Raw genomic sequence first — 25154 nt, 5'->3', positions numbered from 1 at the left:
TTATTTCTACCCGCGTCTTCATTCATTCTTCAGTAAACTGCTGTCTGACTTCTGCCCCCTTCCACTGAGACTGCTTCTCCTAAAGGTTCTAGTGGATTCATGGTAGCCAGATCCAGTGAATAGCGTTTCAGTCCTTTTTCTTTCACTTGACCTCCCTCTCCAGAAGCCCCTTAAGATTCTCTTCTACCTGGCTTCTCTTATGCTCTTTACTGTTCCCCCAACATCTCTTACTTCTTCTCATCCTTATCTTCTTGAACTGAATCCTTTAGAAAGTGGGCTCCCGGTTCTCTTCTCATGCTTAGGTCTGCAAAAGCTGTTTGGACCCATGACTTTGGTTACTTCCTTAGGTCATGACATTTCTTTGCTACTTTCTTCAGGTCCAAAACTGAACTCACCTCCTTTTCCTTCTACATCGTGTGTCTAGAGTTTAGAATTTTCCTTGTCTCCTAACTCTAAATGGTTATTTCCTGTTGATTTTATTTCCTAAATCTCCCCCAGATCCATTTTGTCCTTTTCATCACAACTGCTCCTCCTTTAGCTTAGGGCCCTCCCTCATCATCCTTGGCTAGATTTGTTGAATAGTTTACTTACCTTACAGGCATCCTGCCTCTAACCTTGCTGCCCCCTTTTGGCCTGTCACATGCTGTCAGAGTGATCTAAGACACAAAACTGATCTTCAAGTTCTTCTGTTAATAGTGGCCCATTGCCTTCAGGATAGACTTCAACTTCTTGGTATGGCATAAAATGACCTTCGTGATGCAGCCTTTGCCCAGTCTGGCTTCATCCCAGGCCCTTTCTCTTATGTGCGTGATCTGCCGCAAGGACACTAATTTACTTGCAGTTCTTCGTGCATCAGGTTTTCCTCACCTTTGCGCTCTGGCACAGCACTTTGTATGCTTGTTGCACAGCCTTTACTCATGTGCTCCGAACACCATGGCCTTCTGAGGATGGGTACTGTGCTTCTCATTGCTCTGTCCCGGGACGGTGCCTTTCAAAAATGAACTAGTTTGATAACCTAATGTTTACACTGTATTTATGACCATTTCTTAAAATCTATTCCTAAAGATTATACCTGATGAAATGTCTGAATATTATTTAAAGTAAGCTCACATTAAATGCTTGCGAAACCTCATTTTAAAAGGAGACACTCATTTCCTTCTTTTAGTTATAATGATCCAGCCTTTTATGAAGAATGCAAAATGGAATACCTGAAGGAAAGGGAAGAATTCAGAAAAACTGGAATTCCTACCAAGAAAAGGCTACAGAAGCTTCCCACAAGCATGTAGGCAAATATTCAGCGATACTCAAGAGCTCTGATATTCATGGAAATCATCATCACCTGAAATAATGGACTCAAGGAAGTGTTTGCTTTATCCTAAATGATGGAAATATTATCTGAAATAAAGATTTTTTTTTTAATTTCAAAGTTAAATTTATCAAATGGGATGGGAGGAGTAAATAATGAACTGGGATATGGTCTGCCTGGTCATTATGGATTTTTTTGTAAGTTTTTCCACTATTACAGTTATCTAACAGTGATAATCTAACAGTGATTTTTAGGGTTCTATATAGACTTGATACTACTCCCTTCCAGTGGCTAATCACAGAGACCAGAAGTAACCAAAGGAAAGCAGGAGCTGTCAAAGGTGTTAATAACGAGGTGGTATAGCAGAATAGTTACGAACCAGAATCCTTCCTGGTTATGTCACTTACTAGTTATTCAACCAGGGAAGTAATTCTCATTGTGAGGGTTACTGAAGGTAAGTAGAGTATGCAGGACAGTGCCAGGGTTATTGTTAGTAGTAGTAGTAAAGGATTATTTGGAAACATAGATGAAGAAGTACTTATACATGAATGAATTTTACTTAATATTTGATGGAAAATTTCCTAAAATTGAATTATTATCCTTGACCTGTTTGGCTACTGAAAATAGTTTAATGATTTCAGGAGCTAGTCTAAAACAACTGTCTGAGTGCAGTAATTTGGTCCCAGGTTGAACTTTTATATTAAAAGTTGCTCTTTTTTCTTCCATGAACTCCGTTCACTGTAGCCACTGCAACCAGTTTCCAAGTAAGTAAAATTTATATATACTTACATAGTTCTCATTAAAATCACAAATAGAAAGTACTACCTACTAGGACAAGATTTAACTTTGGCCCCAGTCCCATGAAATAGAGCTGAGATTTTTTTTAAAGGACTTAGTTTTAAGCAGATAGGACCCTGAAGAACCAATGTTCAAATTCTATACTTTACTCAAGACAATCGCTCAAAGAACTATTTTACTCTTATTTGAAACCCAAAGAAACCACATTTTCCCAGGCCACAGATCAAAAGGAAGATTACTAGAACAGACCAAAGCAAAGCAAATATAGAAACCTAGAGATCACAAATCATAGGGGTAAACAAGCCTATATGCTTCTGTTGGTCTTTTGGTATTGTACATTTGCTAGAGCACAGGACCTTAATTCTTGGTTTTAAATGATGCAAATGAAGAAAAAACAAATAGTTACTTTAGGAAGCTAGTGAAATATATAACCTGTGGCTAATTTATAATTTGGATGAGAATCAGAGAAACCACCTTCAATTTTATGTGGGAAATTCATTTATGTAGATGTCACTTTCCCCATAGGCGCTGGACAGTAGGTTATATAAATATGTTCCTCCCTATCAGGAACTGTACCATTGATTACAGCTTTCAGAATATCCAGACCTAGCCAGCACACTGGTCTACTTCGCCCACGAGTACAGCTGCCTCAGTTGTTCTTATTGCTCATTCGTATCGCTGGCTGGTATTATTGTTAAGAACGCACAGATGTTCTTCCCCTGAATATCCACCTTGACCCAAGTCCTTTCTGGATTAGATCATTACGGTTTTCCTACAATTCAGTCTTAGTTTTTGAAGTTTGAACTCTTCCCTACTTACTTGGTTTTCTCATTTTCCCCATAGGTATGTCCCTGCTCTATGTAGGAATTAGGTTCCATTTTGGCAGAACCTCAGTTTCCTATTAGAGAAGATACAAATTTTATTTTTGCTCATAGGAGATGAAGAGGAGGGAGTAAGTGTCTTTTTGTTGCTACCTGTCTTCATTCTATGTAAATGTAAACTGAGTTATCATAAAAATATGAAGATCAAGGAAATTTTCGAGGGAAGCCCTTTGGAGCAAGTTTCAAGTGGTATGAAAGAAGTCGACATAAAATTTTCCATCTTAAGTAGATAATAAACTACAGATGGGCCCTTCTCATTTCTCTTTGAATCTTCCATAGAACGGAGATGATCATAAAGTGTATGTTTTAAAATTTATGGCTGGGTAAATTTTTTGGTTCAAGTCTTACCCATCATTTATTTAGCACTTTAAACTGTAAAGAACATCAACCTCGGATTTCTGGCATACCTGTTTGACAGCTACCCTGTTGTTCAGATGGAAGAACATTTTTTCCACTCAAAAGAAGTTGGTTTAACAAGATAAATGCCTGTAACGTGAATCAAATTAACAACTGATAATTAGTACCTGACCCTGGAATATATAGGCAAGGACAATATTTCACGTTCACTTCAATTTCAAACAAAAATAATTTATTTTATTTATTTTATTTTATTTTATTTTATTTTTAAAATGTTTTTTTTTCAACGTTTATTTTTGGGACAGAGAGAGACAGAGCATGAACGGGGGAGGGGCAGAGAGAGAGGGAGACACAGAATCGGAAACAGGCTCCAGGCTCTGAGCCATGAGCCCAGAGCCCGACGCGGGGCTCGAACTCACGGACCGCGAGATCATGACCTGGCTGAAGTCGGACGCTTAACCGACTGCGCCACCCAGGCGCCCCAAAAAATAATTTATTTTAATTAAACAATTTCTTGGCATTATTCAAAACATTAATCAAGCCATTATCTCATACGACTTCTTTACAAAGGAAAGTTTCCAACCTTGGTTTTACAAAAGGCAAACCAGTAAGCTACATTAGAGATGAGATATAATATACAGCCTATGCAGCCACATGAGAAATAGTTTCTGCTGCTTTGTTATTACACAGGTAGTTGCTTCCTTTAGCTAAAGCCTGGAGTCTTGTATTTGTTTTATGCATATTGGGTTTTGTTCTATTACTTGGCAGGAGATTGTACTCCCTGGAGTCAGCTGTGTTCATTGGTCAGAATAAATTCCAGCATCTGACACCAATTCCATTAATCACAGACAAGCCTGAATAAGTGAGTAAGATAATAGAAAGACAAAAATATCTGTGACCAGTGAACACTGTTTATGTATGTATGCTATTCAGTTAATATAGAAGAGATCTGAGATATTCTTTTGAGTTCAAGATATTTGAAACTGTCTATCAAAAAGGATAAAGGTCTCCTACATGAAACAGTTTATCTGAGGCAAAAGATGTATAAGCCAACTAATACATTATATTACAATGTTAATACCACCACCCTGAAAGAATTTAGATTTCCACGTGAAGCCATCCTTGTTATATCTTTGTTGATAAATGATAGGCCACTTAGAATCAAAAAGTTTGGGGACATTCCATGATCAGATTATATCAATACAGCACAGAATTTGGTTTACAGAACTAAAATTCTTAATGTGGTTAATCAAAAGTCACTCTTACATTTCAAAACAAAGTCTAACAATTTATAAGTCGCTGTACATAACAAGCAGGTATAGACCCTTTGAAGAAAATGACTTTATCCAGTTACATATTTAGCTTTTTATTATGGACCACTGAAGGCACAGATTAGACTGCAACCTGTGTGATGCTCTACTTCTAATTGGATAATGAGGTATTAAAATAGTTCACACACCACATAGGTTTTCAACTATTTCATCACTTTTTTCAGTTAGGATTTGAAGGATGTATGGGACAAAGTTGGTTTCAATGAGCAGGTTATTTCAAGTCTTGAAACCATTTTTTAATCACAATGTTACTGAGTCTTAAACTTTGAAACACAATAGCATATGCAGATGGAATAACCTATATTATTCAACTATAATTTTCATCTTTAAGGTCACTACAAATAGAACCTATTCACTTTGCCATTTGTCTTTTATGCAAATTAAAGCAACTTACAATTTTTCTCACATATTCATGGCCTCTTATTTTTATGAACAGATATTTAGGCATTTCACATGCTATATAAAACCATGTCCTAAAAAATTTTAATTCCATCCTTTACATGAGAAGCAGTTATTTACAATTACTATCAAAGGTAGAATCGTTTCTTTGAAACACCTTAAGTTTATTAATTAGAAGCTTACATCTGATTCTTAGAACATGGAGCTGGAGGGTGCTCTTTCATACCGGAAAATTGATACATGATGTGGAGAACAGTATGTGCAAATGTATATACTGAAGAACTCTGCAAAAGTTTATTCAAAATCTGCTTTCAGTTAGGTAATTTCTTGAGAGCCACTGAAGGAGATAACAGTAACCTCATGACCAAATCCTGAAATCTCTTCAGAATTAATTCTTAAAAAGGCAGTTTTGATTATGTTGATCCAAGTAATGCAGTGGTGGCAGGTTGGATAAAGGCAAAGTTTTATTTTTAGTTTCCCCAAATGCTGTCTCACTTGATTTAGGAGGGCTTGGGAATACCCAAGAATTATCTTCCAGAGAATTTCTGCCGTAAGAGTTGTGTTCCTGAAAGTTAGTACCATCATGAAGAATGGATCGCTCATTATCTGTCCATGATTGGAGAATTGCTTTCTCTGATAAAACCTTCATATCTCCTGATAAAGGGGAAGATGTGGTGTGGCAAAGAGTTTTGCCATTTGGTGACAGGGGGGAATGTCTTTTGTATGTTGCAGTAAAATTCGCCAAGTGCAGTTTTGTGCTGTCTTTCCCAAGGTCTTCCATGCATCCTATTGGGGCACAGGCTAAAAAGAAAGCACAGGCTAAAGGTCAGTTGTCAAGGCATTTGTGATCCTAATTTGGCTGAATCTAGAACTGGAAATAATATTTCCAAGTTAACATGATCACTGGGGCACTATGATTTGAGACAGATGACAAATGATCGAGTTCTAATCCTGGATCACTTATTTACTGACACTGTGACTTTAGGTTCAGCCACTTTTTGTGCTTCCAAGTGTCACTTCTCTCCTCTGCAAAATGGACATGGTATTCTTGTCCTGCCTATATCATAGGACCATTAATAAAGGTGAAGAATTGTATTGTGACTAGAGAAAGCCTGCCTACTGTTTAAGTGTCCATGGAAACCAAGAAAGCTGTTCTTAAATAGAATATTCCTTTGCTTATTCAAATCTTTTTTCCATAGGTGCTTCAAAATAAATTTCTTCTGCAATGATTATATTTTGAATTGGTGAGGCCCAAAGTAAGTTATTTAATATACATTCAAAGGCTCTTAAGGATAAAACAGTTTGAATAGAATTTATAAAATAATTCTGTTTCTTATAAACACACATTTCTGCTGTGGTCACAGTAATAAGTCAAGAGAAAAAATGAGTTTAGTACACACGTAATGGCTTAGAAAATAAACTGAAGCGATTATTTAGCTAGTCTTAGCCAACATAATGGTAGTCTAAGGTTTTCCTCCCCTTCCAATTCAACCTACTAGGGCAAAATGCTAAGAATTATAACTCGGGCTTGAATCTATCATTTTAGAAGAAACTGAACCATATTATAAAATGAGCTCATTGCCTTTTTTCTTGGGAAGAGGGGAAGGAGTGGAGAAGACCTAGAAGTAACAGTGCTCAACTTCTGGACAAGGGTGATATGGAGGTCAGGAAAAAAGATGATCTAGTCTGTCTCTACTCACCAAAGCACGGAGTTCTGCAGTGAAGAGCCTGCCAGAGAACTTTCAGTTCGATACACCACAAGATTTATCCTTCACCAGCTCAGAAGGGACGCAAGAATGAGCCATTTCCAAATGTGGAAAGAGCATTTTTCCTTTCTTATCCTTTGGAGACTATATTTGTTATATAAACAGCCTCACTGAAAACTCCCTGTAAAATTATTCTGTGTTCCTTTTAAGAGAAATTTTACCTCTACCAATCAACACACAGTTGCCTCACAGGTAACCCTGGCCATTGGAAAACTCCAGGGTAAAATGAACCATAAATTAAGTTGGAGCCTGGCAGAGCACGATATTAATTTGCCTGATTCATAAATAACTCTCTAGAAACTAAAAGGGATTTTGACTTTAGTTTTCCTTTTTCCCTACTAGTTAACACTCCTGAGGAGATTTATAAAATACATTTCTCTTGTGCCCTCTTTAGGGCCAGTCCAAGGTGCATATAACTTTAGGTGCTGGTGATTATTTTTTTTTTTACGAAAAGTCACATCTCAATTCCTTCAAAATAAACTTTTGGGCAAATTTACATTATACAGCTTTTCAGAAATAAAACTATTATGTAATAAAAGGCACACATGCACTGATTTTTCTCTGAGATATGCAAAGAGCTTTTGTAAAGTAGCCACTAACTACTAGGTTAGGCCCAAAACTCAAAAGTTTAGTCAGCCAAGCAGTTAATATGAAAAGCAAATCAATGAAAATTTTTTGTTTCATTGAAAGAGATAGTGGGATCACAGTTTCCATTCTAAACGGTCTATCCTTTATGGGAAGAAAAATTAAGTTTACCAAATGAAAACAAATTATGCATCAAAGTTATTTTTTTCAAAACTAATTTAAAGGGCTAGGTCTTTGATATATTCTGTGGCACTGGAATGAAAAATAGCTTTTGATGTCTTGATGTCTTTTTTTTTAAATATAAGGAGGAGTTGTGGTAAAAGGTCAACTAGAGCAAACTTAACACCTCAGCCTTATACACATAAGCAACACTTGGCTGAGAAAAAAAGCCACAAGGGGAAAAGAATACAGTACAGAAGAAAAAACACATCAGCAACACCTTTATGTGTGAAGTTGACCAGTATGAGAATGAAGCCAAAGCAGAGAATAGGTAGGCTGTGAACATACTATATATACTCTGGCTTATCAAAATCATCTGATGAGATTTCGATAAGAAACGATAGCCAGTTGCTCTTCAAGCTGTTTGGCTGGAATCAGTGGTTTCCAGCAAACATTAACTTGCCTTTCTTGACTGTAGTTGGGGTTTTCAGTTTTCTTAGTAGTTCAGCTTGTACTTGAGTCACCAAATGTAAATTAGACATCTCTCTCTTCAGTTCCCAGTATGCATTTTGCATATTGTCGCTGAAATGCAAGTTTAAAAAAAAAAAAAGTTAATGGTTATTTTCCTTACGGACAGAAAGGAGTGACTTTAAAATAGAAATGAGCATTCCTGCTCTAGTTTTGAGATGATATAAATTAAACAAAACTTCCTCATTAAATAACTGAAATACAATTAGGGCATTAGAACAAGTGAAAAGATCTTATTCAATAATAATATTGACCTAGTTTCTAGCCATTAACTGAACTGTATTAAACAGGAGGGTATTTAACCAAAAAAGAAGTATTATCACCAAGTTTGTTACAGTTCTCAGAATTGAGGTTTTTATTATAGCCCATAATGTGCAGTGGTGTTATTATCATACTTTTAGGGTAAGGAGTATTTTCTTCATTTGCAAATCTGATACAGAAAAATAGTGACATTTATTCATGTATAGAGTTTTAATTTGTATTTATCTCTTGATTATTCGGTTTTGACGTTGTGAATTGAAATGTGTATCCCCAAACCCACATTAAAATAAAATTTAGGTTTCATGCATTCCATTCTTTTATGTTTGACTGGGCTGTCTCATATTGTTGGTTCTAAACCAATGTGACATGACAGCACAAGACAGGAAGAGCCAGATGATTTCCTGGTAAGGGAAAAGAAGCTAGAGAGAGAGAGGATTATATGAACCAGAATTTAAAGACTTCACAAATGCCTCTCATTTTCATAATTAAAAGTATTTTATGTCAATTATCTGAGCAGTTACAAATTAGCTATTTTAAACCTAATCTGTAAAAGTTTCATTCTTCCATTAAATATTATGTGGATATTCATGATTTTCTTTCTTAGGTTTTTAATTGCCAACTAAACTGAAATCTTCAATACATATTCTTACTATGTTATACAAGAATATGTAAAATATTAAGTATAAGAACTGATCTCAAAGTATTCAAATGACCATTATTGCCTTTTAAAGATATTGGTGTAAGTTTAATAACAAGTACCAAATTAGAAAATGTTACTTTATGCTTCAATTTTTATCTAGCTGTAAACAAAAACCTTTAAACCAAGGGATAATATCTTGGTATCTACATCTAACCTCCTATTCTAATTACGAAGGAACAGATCTACTAAAAAACAATTATATGGAATGTAAGGTTACATACCTTTTTTGTCAAGATATTTCTTTCTATTCCACTCCAACCAACCACAATTCTTTCAACAGAAGCAGAATACACTTTATACTGCTTTTGGAAAAAATCTGCATGTTTTAATCTATTGTAAACGTGATTTGTCAAACAGCAGTCTATTAAAAATCACAGGCTTTTTGCAGGTTTTTGGTAAGTGTGAAATAATTACTTCACAAAAATTAGTTAACCACTTTACTTCACCAGTAAACATCTGAGATGTATGCTACAGTGAATGTTTCACATAGGAACCTGTCTTAAGTGTGAAGGGTTGTTGGTTCCTTGTTGCAGTTCTGGGCATTCAGTATGCTTTCCAAAGAGTTACTCACATTACATAGCAGTAAGTGTAAGTGCTACATGTGCTAATTCATGCAGACAGTCATGATATGAATATACAGTTTAAAAACAGTGTTTAATTATTGTCATGAGATGGTAAATCAGTACCTGACTTGGAGAAAAGCAAAGCAAATACCCAAGACTGTGTTTGGATCCTAGAATAACGTTCACATTTAATCATTCAAACTAGCTAAGCATGTAAAATAAAAGATAGATAATTATAACAAGTGTTAAAGCAGTGTCTAATATACATTTTCCAATTCAATGAAGACTGCTTATAAACTAGGTTAAACTAAAAACTAGGTTGCCAACTTTAACATACATCTAAGTCTTTTTGCCCTTAAAGTCATATGAATTAAAAACAGATTAAAAAAAAAAAAAAAAAGTCTAAATTACTAAGTGTAAGCTCTCCCTCTTGTGGATAACAAAGCAATGACAGTCACTTTACAGTAAATATTAAAGTGCTATAGTCTTCAAAGTGTGTTAAAAATTTATTTTTAATTCTACTTGTACAGAATATTTAAATCATCACTTAAGTGAGACTGGAAGAGGCAAGTTGTCATCCACAAGTCTTTAGCAGAGTTCCAACTAACCGTCATTCATCTAGATTATTTTTGAGATTATATAGTCAGACTTCACCTCCCACACCCCCAACCAGGAGTGTGAAGTTAGTTAAGTTTTGCTTTAAATGACATAGACACACACACACACACATATTTTTTTTTCACGTATAAAGAAATTATAAAACTATTTGAACACTGAGGTACAACACTAAAGCATCCCAAATGAGAACCCTAAAAAAATAAAATAGGTGAAACAAAATAATGATGGTTGAGCATTTCTCCCATGTTATCACACCAACTTGGCAAACTGGGTAACCACATTTTCCATGTGAGGAAACAGGTTCAGGAGAACTTACTCCATACGCTAACATGTTGCTGATCAAAGTCATCTTTTAATCATCTAGTCTAATGACTGTCTGCTGCCATTTTGAGTAACATTTTTTAATATCATAATCACCATCATCTTCATTAGACATTTACCAAGCACCTCCAATATACTCACTACCAACACAATCTTCTTAGCCCCAGTATAAAATCTCAACCCTCTAAATTTTAAATGTAAGTAAACCTGCTTAGCCACATTGCAAGGAGATACATGCCCTGCTTATAAACTGTGTAAAAGCCCAGTTTTCTTAGTTGACAATATACATTCAACTCTTCAATACAAAAGGAATATTCCTCGTATAAGAAAAATCAACTTTTTTACTTCACCCATACATATTTTTCTTTAGCTTCTGAAAATTTACTTTTATATCACCCAGAAGAACTAAAATCAAAGTATGAGCATCTTACCCAAGAGCTAAAGACTTAGAAATTTACATTTTGACACTGTGATTCCCCAAAATCAACTGTCTTTCAGACATTTTTGATTGTGAAGCACAGCAAGGAATCAATTTACTCTGCAACCCAAACAACCAAGTTATAACAAACCATACTTATTGCCCTTATTATGTGTAACACACTCTGGTATGTTCTGTTCTGTTTTATTCAGTGTTTGTATAAATACTTAACTCACAAATTTCACAATTACTAAGGGAACACGGCACAATTTGAAAAACAATCTATATTTTCTATATTTTCAATTTCTTAAGAACTTCACAATTCCAGTTTACCCCATACCTAGATCTGTTTAAGTACTGAGTGCAACAACCTAAAGCTAACACCAGATGAACACTGGTAAGAAACTGGCCAAATTTCTGATAGGACTGTAATTATTAAAAGATGCTGTATACAGTAAAGGCCTCCAGTAATTATGTTAGGGAAATAGTACGGTACCTCATTTGCCTAGCAGTATGATGGAGGAAATATGAAAAAAGAGTGTTCCCAGAAAGGGGGCTTTATAAATAACTGAAAATCATCCCTAAAAATATGTAAAATTGTACTTAAAGGTTTTATGGAAACATTCGTATGTACTTTTTTGCTAATGTAATAAACTTAAATCTGAATTGTTCTACTTAAAAGTGATGAGGTAACTTACAAATATTAATAAAACATAGTACTGACTATAAACTAGAAATAGGTTTATATCATGTACATGGTAAGGCAAAGGAAAAACAAGATAAAATGCAGCTAGGAATGAGGCTAATGTATAATTGAATGATAGAGTTTACCAAGGGTAAACAAACCAGAAGAGGGAAACCTGATCACTTTGGCAATCCATATTGCTTACATAAAATAAATGCAAACCAACTTGTAAAAAGCTGTACATACAATTTCAGCATTAGGGAGCCATTAGAACATGCTTTAATCATACAGTTCTTTTAGCATACAAGTAACTTTTAGAGCTAAGAACTTTTAGAGCTGCGGTAATTCTTTATAAAAACTGTTTCGCTCAGTTGATACTCTGAATTAATACTGAAGTTTAGAGAATTCAAAAGTGTACTTTGAAGCCAGTTATATATATATAACCTGGTAGCCTCAAAAGGTTGACTCACCTCTTTGGACCTTCATCCTCCTCTAAATCCTGGTATATTCTTTACTATGTTGTTAGGTATATGAGGTCTTCAAAGACATTTCTGGGGACCAGTTTTCAAGTTATTCTCAGTAGATGTGATCCAAATTTATGTAAAATCTCCCATGAATGGAAGAAGTCTCCTTCTATATCATGTACTTCTAATACACTATACACAGCCCCTTTGACCTACTCTGATTCTAACATATTTTTTGTTCCCTGATTCTTTCCAAAAATGGTTTGAAGAGGCTTATAAAAAATGATAAATATAACAAAGGGAAACCTAGGTTGGCAGGAGAAAAGGTAACTTTGATAAAAAAAAAAAAAAAAGACAACTTTGAGAAAATTTACATGGATACTGAACTAGACACACTGTTTAAAAAGGAAAAACTTCTTGCTATAAAGCTGGATGAAACTTCAAGGCATAACTGAATAACTGTTCAAATGGCAGAGTTTATTAATTCCAATTGTTATGGTAATTGTTATAACCCATAAGGCCTAAAATACCCTGGCCCTATAAAGAAAAAGTTTGCCTACCCCTGAATCTAGAAGATTGGCTGCAATCCTCAAATTCTGCCCTACTTGATCATTTCTTTCAATTAGGTTTTGATAGGAATAGGTATGAGCCATTTCACATTACTCGCTTTTGCTCAGTAAACTTTGGAAGCCAAATGATCAAGCAATGAAGTCAACTCACTATTTTTCATTGGATGAAAGTATCCTTCTAGAGAAGAGATGCTAAAATCAGATAATTTAAAACACAGTACTTGTTACTCAAGTAAAAATGACATATATTTAAGAAAAAAGGGTTAAAGTAACATATGAATTCTGATAGCTACTTTTGTTTTTACCCCAAATGGATAGTTCTTTTAAAATTCATGTTATGCGAAAGACTAAGGTGGTCCAAATTTGCCCTTAAGGCGGAGTTACCGTATATGGAAATGTATAATTCTTCAGGTACAAACCAGGATTTATTACAGACAGAATACTTTCTACACAGCTCCCTAAAAATCTAAAAGTGTTCAAAATTTTGTTTAAAGCATCACAATATGCACTTTTCTACTAAAGTTCAAACCTACTGCTGAACAGTTAAATGTTTTTTATAAATCCACTGTGATCAGAGATTACATGCAGTACCCAAATAGTATCCATTCTTTTTTAAAGTTAAATCACAACAGAAATCTAGGTAACCTATACAATGTGTTATTTTTGAATTTTGAAGAATGTTCATACCTTGAAATGCTCAGTCTTTGGAGATCACTGCTATTCAGATTGTCTTCCTGAGATGGATCCTGTCATTTGTTTAAAAATAAAGTTTTAAAGTTATAATTGTTAAGAAGTATAGATCTGTTTCCCAAACTAGTTCTTTATGATGTGGGAGTTTCACATATACAGGGGCCCATGGCTACAAAACATTGGGAAACACTGTTCAAGTTAAACAAATTCCTATGCTATAGAACTTCTCAAAACCTTTGGTATACAATAGCACATAATGAATAGCTAAATGGGTTCTTATTAGGTACTTTAGTCCTCTATACCAACTCCATTTTACATATCCAGTGTTTTCTAAACTTCTTTGGCTCTAGTGTCTTCACCTGGTCCCAAAGGATCAACTTTTCTAAATATAAATGACTGGAATATTGGGGGATATAGAAAAGTCTAAAAGGGCCATAGTGGAACTCACCCTGGAACCTTGACCTCATTAATACCAAACAGTAGTCAACTGAGTAAAAAACAAAAACAAAAACCCCTCACCATTATGTCAACATAGGGATGCTATTTCACGCTTTTGATTTCAACTTGGAACCTCTGATAAATTTGCATTAAGCATTCCACTATTCCTATTCCTGGTTGATATCTTTACCTTAGTTGTGACCATTTTTTTTTTTTTTTTAGTTTTAAATCTCCCCTCCCCCTGCCAAATAAATTCTTATGAAGGTCAAGGACCAAGTCTTAAATTAGAAAAAAAAAAAAATCCTTTTAATTCATCTTAAAGTCATAAGTTTCTTAGTCCTTCAGATACCATTTCAGCAGTAAGCGAAAAGTGATTTCTAAAGTTTCTTCTACTTTTAAATGTTTCTATGATTTATGATGAATTAACTAAATTTATCCCCTAGCACCATCTAGTGGAAAGAGTAACTAATAAGAATTGATCTATCTCATACACACACACACACCCTTAAGAGTATTGCTTTTCTGGATTACCTTAAGTTTTTTTGAAATACATTCACTTATTAAATATACTATATACTAAGCACTATGCAAAACATGTTACATATTATCTAACCTTCATGAAAAAAACAGTATTTAAAAGTCTACTTTACAGAAAACATGTTCAGAAGAATTAAATGATGTTCCTAATTTTACATAATAATTAGCAACACCGTAATTATGAGCCACTTTTTTTTTTTTTTTTTTTTAATTTTTTTTCGGGACAGAGACAGAGCATGAACGGGGGAGGGGCAGAGAGAGAGAGGGAGACACAGAATCAGAAACAGGCTCCAGGCTCTGAGCCATCAGCCATCAGCCCAGAGCCTGACGCGGGGCTCGAACTCCCGGACCGCGAGATCGTGACCTGGTTGAAGTCAGACGCTTAACCGACTGCGCCACCCAGGCGCCCCGAGCCACGTTTTTATAATGCCATGGTACTGTTTTCTACTCAGTAAGGAAATATCCATTATGTAAAAAGCTATCAATTTCCTTTCAAGGCAAATCCATTTACTGACAATAATAATTCAGAGCTACAAAGTACAGATCCTTTCTTGCAAGCATATCTTTTTAAAAGAAGCCTCTAAAAAAGATGGCAGAGGGGTGCCTGGGTGGCGCAGTCGGTTAAGCGTCCGACTTCAGCCAGGTCACGATCTCGCGGTCCGTGAGTTCGAGCCCCGCGTCGGGCTCTGGGCTGATGGATCAGAGCCTGGAGCCTGTTTCCGATTCTGTGTCTCCCTCTCTCTCTGCCCCTCCCCCGTTCATGCTCTGTCTCTCTCTGTCCCAAAAATAAATAAACGTTGAAAAAAAAAAATTAAAAAAAAAAATAAAAAAGATGGCAGAGTAGGAGGATCGTAAGCTCACCTTGTTCCACAGATACAAGCAGATAACATCCACATCAGTGTAAATAACCCACAAAATGACCTGAGGGATGACAGAACAGATTCTCCACAGCAAAAGGTAAAGAAGAGACCATACTGAAGAGGTAGGAAGAGCAGAGAGGCCATCTGGAGCTAAATGGACCCATGGGTCTATCTGAAGGAGGGAGGAACATTGCAGGCATGGAGAAAGAAAAAGACTCACTCTCACACTAGGCACCCCAGGCATGGGGAACACACACAGGGAAGACAAATCCCCAAAGAATCCCTGTAACATTTGGCTTTGAAAACCAGAGAGGCCTAATTTCCCAAGTTCTTACAATCAGTGGGGCTTAACACCTGGGACTTGACAAATCAATGAGCTCAGCTCTGGGAGGGAGGGGAGGGCAGAGGAAACAGAATCCCCGCCCTTGAAGGGACAGCAATAATGAACCCCGAGAAGACACAGTATTGAAGCAGCACTGTGAAAAATGCTTCAGGTATATGGGAGAGAGATTAGCTGACTCATGTTAGAGCATGTGCTAGAGTAGCAGGGATCGCTGGGAGACTTCTCAAAGAAGAAAGGAGCTGGTGGGTGCTTCTCTCCCTGGCCCCCCACCCTATTTACACAGACACGTGCAGGACCAGTGCAGCACCCTCTCCACCTGGCTAACAGCATGCCCCACGCTTCTGCAGTTCTGCCCTCTCCAACCCAACCAGCTTCCATAGTTTTGGGCAGCAGCAGGTACCCTCCCACAACCGACCAGCACAGACCTTGCTGGCACTAAATATACTGCCCCCCACACTCTCTTGGGGACTCACCCCCACCAGCCAGAAAGCAGTTTTCAAAAGCAGCTCCAGCTCCCCTCCCACTGTAGACCTCTCCCGCTAAAACTGTGCTAACACCATATGCTGTGCCCCAACATTCTCCTATGGATCTGCTCCTTTCAATATTGCCCTTGGCCAGAACCCATCCAAAGTGGTAAAACCCTGGCACTGTGCAGGCAGCCCTGGGAGGGGCCAGCACCACTCCAAAAGTGACTCCTGTCCTGGGGAGACGGGAAAATAACCACACAGACACCAGACTGGCTGCAGCTGGAGCAGTGAGTGGGGGGTAGACATCTGGTCTAACTACAGGGCCTACCCACCAACAAAAGCTTCTTAAGACACAATACAGGGAAAGTACCCTGAAGTTCAGTGCTACTGCATCTCTGGGAAAAGCCTGGTCTGCCTTGACCAAAGCCCCAAGGTGGCCCTAGACTGGCCCACTAACAGAGGGACCAGACCCTTCCCACAAGAGGCAAAGAAGGCAACTGCAGATGACTGAAGGCAAAAGTGTCTTGGCCCAAACAGTAAGGAGCACACACAGGAGATGCGCCTGATCTGTGTTCTGGTGAACACGGGACATTGTACTTCTTGGCACCACAGGACCTCGTCTTTATAACACCACTATTTCAAGAGCTGGAGACATAGCTCACTTCCCTAAGACATAGAAACAAACAAAATTAAGAGACAGAGGATTATGCCCCAAAAGAAAGAAAAGGCCTAGATCATAGCAAGAGACCTAAACAAAACAGAGATTAATATGCGTGGTAGAGTATTTACAATAATGGTCATAAAGATACTCACTAGACTTGAGAAGAGTGGAAGACCTCAGTGAGACCCTTACAAAAGGGATAGAAACCATAAAAATATAAACCTTAAGAGATGAAGAACTCAGTAACTGAAATTAGAAATGTACTAGACGAAACAGTGCACCAGAAAATAAGAAAGGATGAGCGAACTGAAGGCCAGAGTAATGGAAAGCAATCAAGCTGAAGAGAAGAAAGATAAAATTATAATAATAAATGAAAACAGATTTAGGGAATTCAGTGATGCCATCAAGTGTAATAACATTTGAATCACAGGGATGCTACAAGAAGAGAATGAAAAGGGGACAGAGTTTATTTGAAGAAATAAATTTGGGAAGCTGAAAACTTCCTGCATCTGAGGGAAGAAACCAAAATCCAGATACAGGAGGCACATAAAGCCCCCAATAAAATCTAGCCAAGAGGTGCAAAGCAAGACACATTATAATGACAATGGCAAAAGGCAGTGATAGAGAATTTTAAATGCAGCAAAAGAAAACACATACATGGGAAACCCCATGTGGCTACCAGCTGATTTTTCACCATAAAGTGTGCAGGCCAGAAGGGAGTAGCATGATACATTAAAAGTGCTGAAAGAAAAAACCCTGCAGCCAAGAATACGCTACAGAGCAAAGATATCATTCAGAATAGAAGAGATAAATGGTTTCCCAAACAAAGGTTAAAGGAATTCATCACCACTAAGCCAACCCTACAAGAAACTTAGTTAAAGGGGACACTTTGGAAAGGAAAGACCATTAGGAGGAATAATAAAAGGAGCACAAAAACAGTAAAATTTATATCTATAAAACTCAGCCGAGGGATTCACAAAATAGAATGATGTAAAGTATGACACCATTTACTTAAAACATGAGGTGGAGAGAAATAAATACTGGATTGAAACCTAAGTGACCACTAACTTAATTCTGCATAAAATGTTATGTTACATGCAAACCTAATAGTACCACAAATCTCAAAACCCACTAATAGATATGCAAAATGTAAAGAGAAAGGAATCCAAGTATAGGACTACAGAAAGTCAGCAAACCAGGAGAGTGCAAGAGAAGAAAGTAACAGAGTAGAACTATAAAAACAACCGTAAACAAGTAATAAAATGGCAATAAGTACATACCTATCAATAATTACTTTGAATATAAATGGACTGAATGGTACAATCAAAAGACATTAGGTGATGGAATGGATAAAAAAGGAAAAGATCCATCTATATGCTGCCTACAAGAGACTCATTACAGAACTAAAGACAAACGCAGATTGAAAGTAAAGGGATGGAAAAGCATTTGTCATGCAAATGGTGGCAGGGAAAAAAAAAGCCAGGTTGGCAATACTTTTATGGGATAAAATAGACTTTTAAACAAAGACATGGGGTGCCAGGGTGGCTCAGTCGGTTAAGCATCTCCCAGTTTCAGCTCAGGTCACTATCTCACTGTTTCATGGGTTCGAGCCCGTGTTGGGCTCTGCACTCATGGTGCAGAGCCTGCTTGGAATTTTCTCTCTTTCTCTCTCTCTCCTCCCCTCTCCTGTTCACACTGTCTGGATCTCTCTCAAAATAAATAGACATAAAAATTTTTTTAAAAAAAGAACAGGAAAAGAACACTATATAATCATAAATGGAACAATTACAGTAAGAATTGTAAATATTTATGCACTCAACATGGAAGCACCCAAATACATATAGCAAATAACAACAAACATAAAGGAAGTAATCAACAGTAATACAATAGTAGGGAACTTTAACATTCCACTTATATCAATGGATAGAACATCCAAACAGCAAATCAGCAAGGAAACAGTGGCTTTGAATGACACGATGGATCAGATGGATCTAGCCGATATATTCAGAACATTCCACCCTAAAACAGCAAAATACACAATTCCTGTCAAATACACATGGAACATTCTCCAGAATAGATCTCATATCAGGCAACAAAATAAGTGCAACGAATTCATAAAGACTGAAGACACAGCATGCATCTTTTCCAACCACAGTACTATGAAACTACAAATCAACCACAAGAGAAAATCTGCAAAAACCAAAATACATGGAGGTTAAATAACATGCTACTAAGCAATCAGTGGGTCAACTAAGAAATCAAAGAAGCAGCCAAAAATACATGAAGACAAATGGAAATGAAAATACAACAGCCCAAAATCTTTTGGATTCAGCAAAAGCTATTGTATTAATAAGGAAATTTATAGCAATACAGGTCTACCTGATAATGCAAGAAAAATCTCAAACAACCTAACCTGATACCTGAAAGAGTTGAAAAGGAGAACAAAACCCCAAACCAGTAGATGGAAGGAAATAATAAAGATTAGAGCAGAAACAAATTAATTAGAAACTAAAAACTAAAACCAACAGAGCAGATCAAGAAAACCAGGAGTTGGTACTTCGAAAAGACCAACAAAATTGACAAACCTTCAGCAAGATTCACCAAAAAAACCAAAAAACAAAAAAGACTCAAAATCAGACATAAAACAGGAGAAATAACTGACACCACAGAAATACACAGGATTGTAAGAGATTATGAAAAATAATATGCCAACAAACTAGAAAACCTAGAAAAAAATGGGAGAAATTACTAGAAACATACAACCTCCCAAAATTGAAATCAGGAGAAAAAGAAAATTTGAACAGACCAATTACCAGCCATGAAATTGAATAATTAATCAAAAAGTTCCCAACAAACACAAGTCCAGGACCGGATGGCTTCAGAGGCGAATTCTATTATACATTTAAAGAAGAATTAATACCTATTTCTCTCAAACTAATCCAAAAAATAAAAGTAAGAAAGCTTCCAAATTCATTCTATGAGGCCAACATTACCCTGATACCAAAACCAGATAGACATTACACAAAAAAGGGAAGTACAGGCCAATACTGCTGATGAACACAACTGCAAAAATCCTTAACAAAACACTAGCAAAAGGAATCCTACTATACATTAAAAAAATCATTCACCATGATCAACTAGATTTTATTCCTAGGATGCAAGTGTGGTTCAATATTTTCCAATCAACATGATACATCACATGAACATGAGAAGGAATAATCCAATTAAAAACGGGCAAAAGGTAGTAACAGACATTTCTCCAAAGACATCCAGATGACCGACAGACATGAAAAGATACTCAACATCACTCATCATTTGGAAATGCAAATCAAAACCATAATAAGGTATCACCTCACACCTGTCAGAATGGCTAAAATAAAAAACAAGTGTCGGCAAGGATGTGGAGAAAAAGGAACCCTCATATGTGCTGGTGGGATACAAACTGGTGTAGCCACTTTGAAAACACTATGGAGGTTCCTCAAAAAATTAAAAACAGAATTGCCGTATGATTCTGTAATTCCGCTATTAGGTATTTACCCAAAGAATATGAAAACACTAATTGGAAGGGATATATGCACCCCTATGTCTATTGCAGCATTATTTACAATAACCAAGATATGGAAGCTGCCCCAGTGTACATCAATATATGGATAGAGGATGTGTGTGTGTGTGTGTGTGTGTGTGTGTGTGTGTGTGTGCATGCATAAAATGGACTATCACTCAGTCATAAAAGAGAATCTTGCCTTCTGCAACAACATAGATGGATCTAGAGAGTATGATGCAGAGCGAAATAACCCAGTCAGAGAAAGACAAATATCATATGATTTCACTCACGGTAGAATTTAAAAAACCAATAAACAAAGAAAAAAAGAGACAAACCAAAAACAGACTCTTAACCATAGAGAACAAATAGACGATTATCAAAAGGGGTAGGGATGAGTTAAATATGGGAAGAAAATTAGGAGTACACTTATCATGATGAGTACTTAGTAAGGTATAGCATTGCTGAATCACTGTATTGTACACCTAAAACTAATATAACATTGTATCTTAACTATACTGAAATTAAAAATTTTTAAAACATAAAATTAGGGGCGCCTGGGTGGCGCAGTCAGTTAAGCGTCCGACTTCAGCCAGGTCACGATCTCGCGGTCCGTGAGTTCGAGCCCCGCGTCGGGCTCTGGGCTGAATGCTCAGAGCCTGGAGCCTGTTTCCGATTCTGTGTCTCCCTCTCTCTCTGCCCCTTCCCCGTTCATGCTCTGTCTCTCTCTGTCCCAAAAAATAAAAAACGTTGAAAAAAAATTAAAAAAAAAAAAACATAAAATTAAAAAACATATATAAATAAACAAGCAACCATAGCAGTCAGGCAGCCATCTAGCTAGCTTTTCAGGGGCTATGGCACCTAAGCTTGTAGGACAGGATGCTTGAGGCCTTTGAAGAAATTACGGTATGTAATCACAGGTTCAAAGGTATGGCAGTGGTTAACTTCAGATGTCAAGTAGGAAAAAAAGCATTTTGCTCAACAGGAACTGACGTTAATTTCTGTGGTATTTCACCTTTCTCAGGCCTGGGGGCTTGAAAGCAAGTTCTCATTGCCAGTTCAGAGGAATTCATTTGGCCAAGGCCAAGGTGGAATGCTGTATTATTCTTAATGCCTGGCTCATCCTCAAGTGGTGGTCACATTCAATAAAGACTACATTACAGAAGAGAGAACTATCAGTTCCATTTAAGGACAGCTGGGATTCAGGGGAAGCATGCTGGCTGGCAGTCAGGAAGTATGGGAAGTAGTTCCCTTATCAGTTACTGGCATCCCAAGAGGAACCAGGGGTAGGTGACACAGCTCCTCAATGGAGTTAGAATGCTCTGATGGGCAAAATGGTTAAGATGAGAAATAATTATCTAACTGGTTAACTTATTTAAAATACATAAATGTATATAACGGTTGTTTGACTCTAGACTACTAACCTTTACAATTTCTGTAACAATAATTTTGTTAAGATTTTTTTCCCAAATTTTTATTTAAATTGTTAACACACAGTGCAATATTGGTTTCAGAAGCAGAATTTAGTAATTCACCACTTACATACAACACTCAGTGCCCTTCATTAAAAGTGCCCTCCTTAATAACTATAATCCATCTAGCTGACCTGTCACCCTCCATCAACCGTCAACCTGTCCTCTATACTTAAAAGTCTCTTATGGTTTGTTTCCCTCTCTTCCCCACCCCACCGCCACGTTCATCTTTTATTTCTTAAATTCCATACAAGTGAAATCATATGATACTGTATTTGTCTTTCTCTGACTTGGCTTAGCATAACACACTCTATCTCCATTCATGTCATTGCAAATGGCAAGATTTCATTATTTTTGATGGCTGAGTAATATTCCATTGTGTATATATACCACCTCTTCTTTATCATTCATCAGTTGATGGACATTTGGGCTCTTTCCATAGTTTGGCTATTATTTGTAACAACTATTTTGCATATGGTGCATGTGCTCTCACACTCTTATTATTTCTTCTTTTTCTATTCAGTACTATCTGTCATGACATCTAACCTTGTAATCAAGTTTGTTAGAACCCAATGTAAAGTTCTGGTAAACAGATTAGGTGAGGACCTGAGAGGCAACTTGTGTTTTAGTGGATGACTTGAGGCTAACTGTACTTTAGCAGCTCAGCGGGGCTTTTCGTTTTTGCTTTTTCCCAATTCTTACAGCCTCGGCTATTTGCTAAAAATTAAAGTTGTCCCAAAAGTATTAAACTTCTAAAAATTATTAGACAAGTTTTTCCTTCTTAAAAAAGAATCCTAAAAATTAAGTTGTATCTTGTAGTGTCTACATTAATCAAATTATTAAACAAAACGATAAACTTAAAACTTGAGTTCTCTTTAAGCTTTACAGAAAAAAATGACTTAAGGAAACTGAAGAAAAGGAGTTTAAAAGAATAGCTTTAATAAATTAATAAACTAAGGTTTTTTTAAGTGAGCTTTTTAAAACAAAATTATAAATTCTGGGATTATGCTAGAAGTATACAGTATATCAAATTTTACACCAAATGGCTAAAATGGAAGATAAAGGTGAATTTTTCAGAGACTTTAACTCTCTAAGTAGCAACAATATAAGTTAACTCTACAATTTAATCCTTAGTTACAAATCCTACAAATAGTACTGAATAGTACACAGTACTGAATACTGAACTTCTCAATTTAATAATTCTGTAGTACCATTTGTTTGGCTTTCTGTAGCTGTATTTTGAGATCACTACATTCTTTCCTCATCAGTTCCAGCTCTTGTTCCAAACCATGGATCTTCAGGTCACAGCTCAACTTTTCCACCTCCCAGTTTGATGAAGGTGGATTTAAATTCCTTATCACTAAAAAAAGGATAGACGTTAAAATGGTTATTTCTGCCTTCGACATTTGTTGCAATTCCATAGTAAAATGTACATAATACAAAAACTAATATAAAACATGCACAAGTAAGTTTTTAAAAAACAATAATTACGTTCAAAGATCTATGCTAATGAGAATATAAAACCTGCCAATCTTGTTTTAAAATGTATTAATCATCCCTGTCCCTGATTTTCTATTTACATTAAAGTACAAGTTTGTAAGTCTGGAACTTTAAAATATACGACACTAATCAAATTGTAGACAAGTCAATAATCTACCTATGTAAGTCAAGGTTAAGACAGTGATAAAAGTAAATGAAGTGAGGAAACTGAAGCTCACATAGCTAATCACTCCATCTAGTCCCCCTAGAGAGTTTGACCATAAGGCCTAGAACATGATGTCAAAATGATTTACTGATGAACATTCCACTGCAGAAACTCAATACAACTGTATACTGACTTACTCTTGACTAAATGCTTTAGACTCCCTACCTAGAAAAATCCCCAACCAGCTATTATAAGAGAGCTCATCTCAATCTCCTATCAAAAGGTCTCCCTCAGAGGACTACTCTTCAGTTTGGCTCATCAGAATGTTTATGGGAACAGGCCAATACCCATATTGTTCCATAACTAATTTTTCACTCTAGCATTGCATCTGCACATTTTAACAGCCTTCAGAAATTAAAAAAAAAAAAAAAAAAAAGGAATTGTAACTACTCCATGACAGGCGTCTAATAGCAGGCAAAAGTTCATTAGAAAGGAAAAGCCAGGACATACCAGCAGGCAAGACGTTTTGACAAGGATGGGGTTCTACTCCTTTCTTCATCTACTTCATCACAAACTAGCCCTGAATAAAAACCATCAAATTTTCTCTAGGAAAAGTGCAATTTATATCTAAGGAAAAGTTAAAAGGGGTTGATATTTTGTGAAAGCAGATCAGAGAAATTAACGTAAGCCTAAAATTATAAAATAAGTTAAGGCCTTAGCATACAGATAAAGAAAACTGGTAATGGATATAACACATAAATGGAAAACTGTACTGATTCCATTATAACATTTGTAACAAATAAGTGGCATACCCTGCTGAGTTTCCACCTCTGTCCTTAGCTGGAGAAGTTCTACTTCTTTAGATTGTAGCTGTTCATTCAATACTTTCAAAGATTCAGAGTTGTCTTTATTCTAGTTAAGTAGGGAAAATGCCAAATTACATTTGGTATAATCTGTAGCTTGATATATATTAATTTTCAGGTAGATGAAAAAAACCGATTCAGGCCTTTTAAAAAGTGAGGTGGGAAAATGAACCCAGTTTTTCGCTAATCTCTCTGCTTTTCAAACAGGATATTATTCACTGGCTTTTTTTCTTTTCATTTTTAAAACATTGACAAATCCTACTATGTCATGATTTTTAAAAATAAGTTAGTGGCGTTAGACATATTTAAGTCCTAAACATCATTACATACAAAGTATTTATTTTGCACAGAAATAAGTTATAAATATTACTATTAAAAATTGCTATTTTTGCCCTGAGCATGTATATTTTCAATTTTTAATTTAATAAATATAAATATTTATTTCTAATTTTAAGCTTCCTGAAGAAGAAACTCATTCCCAATATATAGATATTCTTTTTAAACCAACTTACCATTTTATCCAATTTGCTTTTCAAATTATCTCTATCAATGCAAACCTCTCGATATGCATGATAGGCCTTATTTACTTGTTCACGTCCCACAGAACTTGTTTCTTCATCTAATCGAGCTCCTATAAGCTAAGAGAATGAAATTAGAAGAGAAAGCTTAAGAAGGAATTCTATACACACACACACACACACACACACACACACACACACACACACACACACACACAAAGAAGCCAGTCTTCTGATGACTCTACACCTTACTTTTTTTGTAATGCAGGGATAAAGCCTGGACTATAATTAAATAAAACATTTCACTTCCAACAATTAAGCTTTATTGATTAAGAAAGAAAAAAAATACAGGTAAGTATTTTTAAAGTGCTCTACTTTATGCTTTTAATCAGTGTTTTCTGTCTTATAGC

At 36.1% G+C, this 25154-nt stretch overlaps 1 protein-coding gene and 1 long non-coding RNA gene across 4 annotated transcripts in view; one reads left to right on the top strand and one right to left on the bottom strand.

Moving 5' to 3' along the window:
• Positions 1 to 4445: 4445 nt before the first annotated feature.
• The window catches only part of AZI2 (5-azacytidine induced 2), a 37942-nt gene continuing 17233 nt past the window's right edge, over positions 4446 to 25154 (bottom strand). For all 3 annotated transcript variants that reach the window (XM_040479993.1, XM_040479992.1, XM_040479991.1), the window contains 6 exons: positions 24739 to 24864; positions 24176 to 24275; positions 22930 to 23078; positions 13397 to 13455; positions 8046 to 8164; positions 4446 to 5873 (listed from right to left, as the gene is read on the bottom strand). In XM_040479993.1, coding sequence (XP_040335927.1) covers positions 5461 to 5873; positions 8046 to 8164; positions 13397 to 13455; positions 22930 to 23078; positions 24176 to 24275; positions 24739 to 24864 — 966 coding nt within the window. In that variant the 3' untranslated portion in view covers positions 4446 to 5460. The remainder of the gene's footprint in view (positions 5874 to 8045; positions 8165 to 13396; positions 13456 to 22929; positions 23079 to 24175; positions 24276 to 24738; positions 24865 to 25154) is intronic.
• On the top strand, positions 5873 to 8691 carry LOC121033569 (uncharacterized). Its single transcript, XR_005791994.1, has 2 exons — positions 5873 to 6328; positions 6671 to 8691. It is a non-coding gene; the product is annotated as an uncharacterized LOC121033569 (long non-coding RNA).

Source organism: Herpailurus yagouaroundi, unplaced genomic scaffold (assembly GCF_014898765.1).
Source record: "Herpailurus yagouaroundi ecotype Mexico unplaced genomic scaffold, PumYag 159, whole genome shotgun sequence".
Classification (NCBI taxonomy): Eukaryota; Metazoa; Chordata; class Mammalia; order Carnivora; family Felidae; genus Herpailurus; species Herpailurus yagouaroundi.
The sequence above is the reverse complement of the archived record's forward strand: the minus strand, read 5'-3'. Positions and strand labels throughout refer to the sequence as shown.